Genomic DNA, 8,191 nt, shown 5'->3' on the forward strand with positions numbered 1-8,191 from the left:
AAAGACCTCTAGGAACATCAAGTCCAACCAACAACCCAACACCACCAGGCCTCCTAAACCATGTCCCCAGGTGCCACATCCACACTTTTTTTTTTTTTAAAACCTCCAGGGATGGCGACTCCACTACCTCTCTGGGAAGCCTCTTCCAATGCCTGACCACTCCTCCAGTAAAGATATTTTTCCCAATATCCAATCTAAACCTCCCCTGATGCAGCTTGAATATGTTTTCTCTCGTCCTGTCACTAGTGACTTGGGAGAAGAGACCAAGCCTCACCTGACTACACGCTCCTTTCAGGCAGCTGCAGAGAGCGAGAAGGGCTCCCTTCAGCCCCCTCTTCTCCAGGCTAAACCCCCCCAGCTCCCTCAGCCGCCCCCCAGCACACTTGTGCTCCAGACCCTGCCCCAGCCCCGCTGCCCTTCTCTGGACACGCTCCAGCCCCTCAAGGGCCTTCTTGTCCTGAGGGGCCCAAACCTGAGCCCAGCATTCGAGGTGGGGCCTCCCCAGTGCCGAGCACAGGGGCCCCATCCCTGCCCGGCTCCTGCTGGCCACCCCAGTGCTGACACAAGCCCGGGGGCTGGTGGCCTCCTTGGCCACCTGGGCACTGCTGGCTCATGCCCAGCCGGCTGTCAGCCAGCACCCCCAGGGCCTTCTCCGCCGGGCACTTCCCAGCCCCTCTGCCCCAGGCCTGGAGCGTTGCCTGGGGTTGGTGTGACCCAAGGGCAGGACCTGGCACTTGGCCTTGTTAAACCTCACACAATTGGCCTCGGCCCATCGATCCAGCCTGTCCAGCTGTGCCGGTGCATCTCACTGGGGATTTTCCTCTTGCCATCTCACTGCACCTTTCCAATGGGTGGCTCAATGCTAGGCCTGTACATTTTACAAGCTCAGTAAAGCCTTTCTCCTCTCTCCCTGTTACAGGTTTGAGAGGGGTTAGAGAAATTTGCAGGTCTTGGAGAAGCCTGTCTGTGAGGTTGGTTTTTTTTTTTTTTTTTTTTACTGTTCCACACAGCAACTTTTCTTGACCTTGTTTTGATAAAGCCTTCAAACAGGCATCGCCAGGGCACAGGCCCTATCCCCAATGGAGCAACCAAGGGGTTTTGACTGGAATTAGGGTCATAGGGTACCACAAAATGGGGCTGTGAGGCACCTGCTGGGGTCAGCACTTTCTTTTTCATTTTAACTTTATTCAGTCATAAACCATGAAGTCATAGACCTTGCAATAGAGGTTCATGCTGAAAGCAACAAGTGTTCTAAAGGACCAGGGCAGCCACGCAGTGTGGCTGTAGCTGTAGTGGGTAAAAAGGCTTTTATTTCAGTTTATCTTTTTGCTTAGTTAGTTGTGGGGATTAGTGCCATGCTTCCTCTGCGAATGTCAGGATAGAGTGCAGGTGTCAACGTGGAGCTGGTGTCAACATGGAGCCGGCCTTCACACCCCCTCCCAGGGAATCCATGCAGAATGGAAAGAGATAATAGGTGGCCACAGAGCTGAAGTCTACAATAGGAAGCACAAAGTGCATCTGCTACAGGTATCCCACAGGACACGGGTTGGGGGATGGGCTGGCCCTTCCCGTGGTGAACCCCGTCTTGTGAACGCAAAACTTGGTCTCTAGTGCCACTGTGGAGATTCAGCATGGGCTGCCACGACGGAAGGCGCAGGGCTGGCAGGGCCACCAAGGCAGGCAGCGCTGCCATGGGAGAAGGTGCAGGGCTGGCAGGGCCACCAAGGCAGGCAGCGCTGCCATGGGAGAAGGTGCAGGGCTGGCAGGGCCACCAAGGCAGGCAGCGCTGCCATGGGAGAAGGTGCAGGGCTGGCAGGGCCACTGAGGAAGGCAGTGCTGCCATGGGAGAAGGTGCAGGGTTTGCAGGGCCACCAAGGAAGGCAGAAGATGCAGGGCTGGCAGGGCCACCGAGGAAGGCAGGGAGGACCGTTGCTTCCAGAGGACATGGGGGGAGCTGCCTCCCAGCTCTGCCTGCCCTAGCCCTCTGAGCCCAGCTTTGCTACTGGGACCCCAGGGAGCGCTTCCAGTTCCTGCAAGGTCCTCAGATCAGCACCACACAGCAGCATCAGCATCATTAGAACCATTAATTCCTAATTAGTCACCTTGTCTTCAAAAGAGCATGGAGGAAGGGCCGACCCCAGGCAGGGGCCGTGCTCAGCGTGAGCTCGCACAGGGTGGGGTGGCAGGTGGGGAAGCCGTCACTGGCTGGCCTGCCACAGCTCGGTGAGGAGGCAGTGCAGCCTCTCCGTCACAGCCACCTGGCACGGGAGGAAGAGGAGACAGTCAGCAGGTGCTCCCCAGGTGCCCTGCAGCACCATACCCATGCACTGCATGGCGAAGCCATGCTGGCTTTGCTCAGGCCACTGGAGCCGGGCAGGGTTTCTGGGCGTGTACCGATGGCATGTGGCACGTGGCGGACATACCGGGTAGGGCTCTGGCTCACGGAGCCGTCTGTGAGCTGGGCTGAGCAGGCTGAGGGATGCCTGCGCATGGCTCCTCACCTCCGGCAGGCTGGGCAGCGGCTCACATACCTGCGGGATGGAGATGCAGGACCGCGTTCATGTGGGGGGGGCTGGCCGCCAGCCTCAATCCCCCGTGAGCCAGCTCCAGGCTGGACTCTGATGTCCAGCCTGGCTTGGTCCTTCAGCCAACACTGGGGAGGACACCCAGCACCAGAAGGCAGAGCCACCCCTGACCTGGCCATCTCTGAAGTATGTGCGATGAAGGGGCTCCACGGCAGCAGGCACGACCTTGCTGGCCTCATTGAGCCGCCCCAGGACATGGACCACCACCTCCTGCCCTGCGCTGGGCAAGGGTTCCTCCTCCAGGGCCATGAGGTCCATGAAGGGGTGACCTGCAGGGATGGTGGGACACCGGGGACAGGGTTATTGCCATGGGTCAATGGGCAGCACCACAGCAAGGGCGTCTCAACTCACCAGCAGCGTCGTAGAGCCGATAGATGGTCTTAGTCCCTGGGATCGTCATCTTCTCCTCTTCTTCTGTGAGTTTGAGGCATGGGGAGCCATTGACCTCCACCAGCTGTAGGAGAAGGAGGTTATGAGGTTGGGCACCTTATTTTTGTCACATGCACCAGCTCGCACCGATGCTGAGCTCTGTCCCCTCTCTGTGTGTGTCCCCACACGGTGGAGGGAGGCCATTGATACAAACCAGCTGAGTAAACTATATAAAAAAAAAAACAACCCTCAAACCACCCCAAAGTTGGACATCCTGCCTCCAAGCATCTTGTTACAGTGCTCTCATGACCATTATTTCCAAGGATGAGAACGTAGATGGTGGGATTGGGTGCACCCTCAGCAAATCTGCAGGTGACACTGATTGGTGCAGTTGATTCCCTCGAGGGAAGAGATGGCATCCAGAGGGACTGTGGCGGGCTGGCGGAGTGGGCCCAGGCAAATTTCATGAAGTTCAACAAGGCCAAGTGCAAGGTGCTGCACCTGGGTCAGGGCAATCCCTGTATCGATACAAACTGGGGGATGAAGAGATTGAGAGCAGCCCTGTGGAGAAGAACTTGGGGACACGGGTGGGTGTCAAACAGGACATGAGCCGGCAATGTGTGCTCACAGCCCAGAGGGCCAATCTTGGCTTGGGCTGGACCCAGAGCAGCAGGGCCAGCAGGGTGAGGGAGGGGATTCTCCCCCTCTGCTCCGCTCTGGTGAGACCCCCCCAGAGCCCTGCGTCCAGCTCTGGGGTCCCCAGCACAGCACAGACACGGACCTGTTGGAGCGGGTCCGGAGGAGGGACACGGAAATGGTGCGAGGGCTGGAACCCCTCTGGTGTGGAGAGAGGCTGCGAGAGTTGGGGTTGCTCAGCCTGGGGAAGAGAAGGCTGTGGGGAGACTGTATTGTGGCCTTTCAGTGCTTAAAGGGGGCTGATAAGAGAGATGGGGACAGATTTCTTAGCTGGGCCTGGAGTGACAGGACAAGGGTTAATGGTTTTAAACCAGAAGAGGGGATATTCAGACTAGTTTTATGCTGAGGATGGTGAGACACTGTCCCAGGTTACCGAGAGGTGGTCGGTGCCCACCCCTGGCAGCATTCCACACCAGGTTGGACGGGGCTCTGAGCAACCTGATCTGGTTGAAGATGTCCCTGCTCACCGCAGGGGGGTTGGACTAGAGGATCTGTAAAAGTCCCTTCCAACCCAAACCATTCTGTGATCCGATGATGTTGGCCTCACAGCAGCGTCCCTTAGAGCTGGAGTCCCCTTTGCTGCTGTGCAAAGAAGCCGGGGAGCCCCCCTCACCCCGAGCAACGCAGGGCAGAGCTGCCAGCCCTACCTTGTAAACACAGCCCAGCGATGGCTGCAGGGGACACGTCACCAGGTTCATCCCGACGCCGATCACGTTGATCTCGCTCCCCTGGTGCCACAGAGAACACAGCGGCCATCAATAGCCCAGCCCTCCCGCTGTTCTTTTTTAAGCCAAAACCTGAGCCATGGCGCAAGTCAGAAGATGCTCTGCCTGAAGGTGCCCTGTGTCTGTCTGTCCATCTGTCCCACCCAAAAGTCTCTTTTTTTTTTTTTTCCCCAGCTTGAAACTATTCTCTGTTCTCACCCAAGAAGAAACTCCCAGGTGACTCCCATGTCTGTCCCCAAACCTCAGCGGCACCAGCATGTGACGCCAAGGTGACGTCCCGGCCCTGAGAGCAGCTTCCTCACCTCCCGCCTGAACTCCTCCAGGCTCTGCTCGCTGATGTCATTGCTGACAGCGATGGGGATGGTCTCAAACCAGGGCACCTGGAAGCTGGAAGGGGCCAGGGGAGTGAGTGAGGGTTTGGTTGCTGACCCCTTTCTCTGCTCAGAGCACCCCCCTGAGCAGGAAGGGCTCCCGCCCCAGCAGGACGAGGTGCCGAGTACCCAAAGCGGGGAAGCCAGGGACTTGTGGCAGCCACCCCAGGTTTGATGTAGGACTCACTGAGCAGCGCAAGCTCGGAGCACTTGGCGGATCTCCTTGGACTGCCGGGCCAGGTCTCCGCTGTCGAGGCGCAACCCAACAGCCTGATACCCCAGCTGGTGCAGCGCCAGTGCCACGGCACAGAAGTTTGGCAAACCGCTCCTGGTGTGGGCAAGGAGGTGGTTAGCGTCCCTTGCATGGTGGGACAGGGACGCGGTCCAAGCCCCGCATCATGCAACAGCAAAGCACGGGGATGCTGCCAGGTGGAAACATCCAAGGCCACCGAGCAAGGAAGGACGCATCCATCCCCTCTGGCACCTTGGCAAAGCCACCCCAGGGGCACCTGGTGTCCTCACCTCTTGACGCAGTACGTGTCCAGCAGCCCCTGGAAGTCCCGCGGGAAGGCGATGGCGTAGGACACGAAGGCAGCCAGCTCGCCCCGGTTTGCCTTCTCAGGGGGAGTCTGCAGCAGCTCGCACACCCGCCCCAGCCATGACTCGGCCAGGGACGGGAGATCCACTGGCTCTCCTCCTGCCAGTGGTGGCAGCTCCTGCCCAGGGGACACGGGCATTGCACACCCTGTGGTGTCCTCCACGGCGCCGGGAGTACAGCCATGGGCAGAGCATCCCGTCCCCGTCCCCTGCTCGCAGTGATGCTCACCCGGGGCTGCACCTCCTCCAGCGAGGTGAAAGACATGATGAAGGAGTGGGCGATGGTGCCGCACACCGGGACGCCATAGAGCTTCCCCGCCAGGATGTTACTGGTGTAGTCAAAGCCTGTGAAGAGGGATGGAGGGACACACAGGTGACGGCATGGCCACAGTGCTGTGGGGTGCCGTGGGGCAGCACTCACCCCCAACGTAGGAGTACTTGGAAGCTGAAAGGGCACCATCTGGCCCCTGAGCACGACGGAGCCCCATCTCCATCAGCTTCACATCCGGGCCGGCAAGGAGTCGGAAGCGAGCAGCGTTCGTAGCTACGAGGCTGGGGGAGGAAGGGACAGGTCGCATCAAGCCCGGCTGAGCACGCACCCAGCGCACAGCCAAGGGAACGGAGGGCTCTGGGACCTGCTCAACTGCAGCTGATACGCAGTGACCGCAGCATTACTCCGAGGTTTTGGCACAGCAGAGACAGACATTGTCCCCGGTGGCATGTCCCTACCTGGCATAGCTGACCAGGCACAGCAACGTGGTTTCCAGCAGCTGCACCACCAGCAGTGGCCCTTTCACCTGCAGGAAGGGGACCTGCGGGGACAGCCAGGTAGTGACGTCCCCGTCCTCCCCAGGGACACGGGAGCCGATGTCCCCAAAGCCCCTCCAAAGCAAGGGCGGGTACTGAGCGTGTCCTACCTTGGCGAAGATGACAGAGCCCTCCGGCACAGCGGAGATGGTCACCTCTGAGGCATCCAGGGTGGCCAGGTAATTGAAGAAGGCGTCCTCCGTGGTGCTGGGCAGGACAGAGCGCAGGTAGGCGACGTCTGCGAGGACAGAGCTGAGCGGGCACCAGGGCGGGTGGTCCCCCGAGCCGCGGTCACAGGGCACCAGTCAGGCCGGAGGGAGCGAACCCCTCCATGCCAGGGGCAGGTGACAGCTTGCAGGCAGGGGTGCCCCCGGGTCCCCTCTGAGGGACTGTCTATGGGGGCACAGTCCTGGAGGGTGTCGCAGTGTCCCCCAAGTTTCCCTGAGGGCTGTCCATGTCCATCCCCCTCCCTGTCCACTCCCTGAAGTGTCCCCCTGAGGGACGTCCCTGTCCCTCCCAAGTGCCCCTGTCCCTCTTTAGCCTTCCCTGTCCTTCCACGTTCCCCTGAAAAATGTCCCCGTCCCCACCAGCTCCCCCTGAGGGCTCTTCTGGTCCCTCTGAGGGATGTGCCTGTCCCCACCAGATCCCCCTGAGGGCTCTCCTGGTCCTTCTGAGGGATGTCCCTGTCCCCTTGAGGTATATCACTCTATTTTTCAGGGATGTCCCTGTCCGTCCCCGTCCCCGCCCCGGTCCTTAAGAGGGGTCTCCTTGTCCCTCAGGTCCCTCTGAGGGCCATCCCTGTCACTCTGAGAGATGTCCCGGTCCCCCCGTCCCTCAGGTCCCTCTGACGGATGTCACTGCCCTGCCCCAGGTCCCTCTGTGGACCATCCCTGTCACTCCGAGGGATGTCCCTGTCCCCACGAGGGCTCTCCTGGTCCCTTGGAGGATTGTCCCCGTCCCCTCCAAGTCCCCCTGTCCCTCACGGCTGTTCCCATCCCCTCCAAGTCCCCCGTCCCTCACGTCCCTCAGAGGGATGTCGCTGTCCTGCCCCAGGTCCCTCTCAGAGCCATCCCTGTCCCTCTGAGGGCTGTCCCCGTTCCCCCAAGCCCCACTGTGGGCTGTCCCTGTGCCCTCCAGCTCCCCCCACGAGGGGTTCCCCTCTCCCCCCGCAGGTCCCACGGCGCGGGGAGGGGTCCCCTGTCCCCCAAGTCCCCCCTCCAAGGCCGTCCAGGTCCCCCCTTCCCGCCCCACGCACCGGCGGCGGAGAAGCGGAAGGCGCGGAGGCAGCGCAGCGCCTCGGCCAGGCCGGCGCCCAGCGCGAAGGCGCCGCCGAAGGGCCCGCGGCGGAAGAAGAGCTCGGCGGCGGCGGGGGCGCGGTGCCGCCCGGCCCGCCAGTGCCCGTAGGCCATGGTGAGGTGGTAGAGATCGGTCAGCGGCGCCATGGCCCAGCCGCGCCGCCGCGGAGCAGCCTGGGAACGGCGGGAGCGGCGGGGGGGACGGGGCGGGAGGAGGCGGCACGGGAGCCCGCGGGCACGCGCGGGGGGAGGGGGACGGGACAAGGGGGACAGGGGTGGGCCCCGGAGGGAGGGGGTACAGCGAGGGGAGGGGGGGGCTGCTGGGCACCGGGAGTGGGTACGGAGTCGGGGGGGGGGGGGGGGGGCGGAACACGGGGCACACAGGGACGGCAGCGCTCGGGGGACGCGTGGCCACAGGGATGGCAGAACAGGGGTGACATGGGGCACACAGGGATGGCAGCATGCAGGTGACACAGGGCACAGGAGTAGCAGCATACAGGGGACATGGGGCACTGGGATTGTCACCACACAGGGGACACATGGCATGCTGCACCCCCAGTGCCAGGCACACATGGCCCCAGCTCTACCAGCACCCAGAACACCAGTGACTCTGGGGACAGCAGCCATTTGGGGCACTGGTGGCTTAAGGGACACATGGCCCAGGGGAGTGGCACACACCAGGACACAGGCCATAGCAGGGAGAGGGGCACATAGGACTCACTGGGCATAGGGATGGGTGGTACAAA

General features: G+C 61.5%; 1 protein-coding gene across 1 annotated transcript; it reads right to left on the reverse strand.

Annotated features, from left to right (window-relative positions):
• Positions 1 to 1,164: 1,164 nt before the first annotated feature.
• Positions 1,165 to 7,641, reverse strand: NAPRT (nicotinate phosphoribosyltransferase). The gene is made up of 13 exons (XM_075085964.1): positions 7,406 to 7,641; positions 6,261 to 6,388; positions 6,073 to 6,155; positions 5,765 to 5,895; positions 5,573 to 5,688; positions 5,269 to 5,462; positions 4,934 to 5,074; positions 4,678 to 4,762; positions 4,298 to 4,378; positions 2,937 to 3,039; positions 2,697 to 2,854; positions 2,424 to 2,531; positions 1,165 to 2,258 (listed from the first exon to the last, which is right to left on the reverse strand). The coding sequence occupies exons 1-13, from the start codon at positions 7,590 to 7,592 to the stop codon at positions 2,199 to 2,201; spliced, it is 1,575 nt and encodes a 524-aa protein (XP_074942065.1). The 5' UTR covers positions 7,593 to 7,641; the 3' UTR covers positions 1,165 to 2,198.
• Between the last annotated feature and the right edge of the window lie 550 nt (positions 7,642 to 8,191).

This window comes from Phalacrocorax aristotelis, chromosome 2, assembly GCF_949628215.1.
Source record: "Phalacrocorax aristotelis chromosome 2, bGulAri2.1, whole genome shotgun sequence".
Classification (NCBI taxonomy): Eukaryota; Metazoa; Chordata; class Aves; order Suliformes; family Phalacrocoracidae; genus Phalacrocorax; species Phalacrocorax aristotelis.

What these genes read in the sequence shown, in the direction of transcription:
- NAPRT (XM_075085964.1), bottom strand. Translation starts at nt 7,592, where the DNA reads ATGGCGCCGCTGACCGATCTCTACCACCTCACCATGGCCTACGGGCAC. An exon ending in TGGAGGAGTTCAGGCGGGAG is followed by an intron (nt 4,379 to 4,677) that starts GTGAGGAAGCTG and finishes CTGTGGCACCAG; the next exon opens with GGGAGCGAGATCAACGTGAT. An exon ending in CGCTGGGCTGTGTTTACAAG is followed by an intron (nt 3,040 to 4,297) that starts GTAGGGCTGGCA and finishes CTTCTCCTACAG; the next exon opens with CTGGTGGAGGTCAATGGCTC.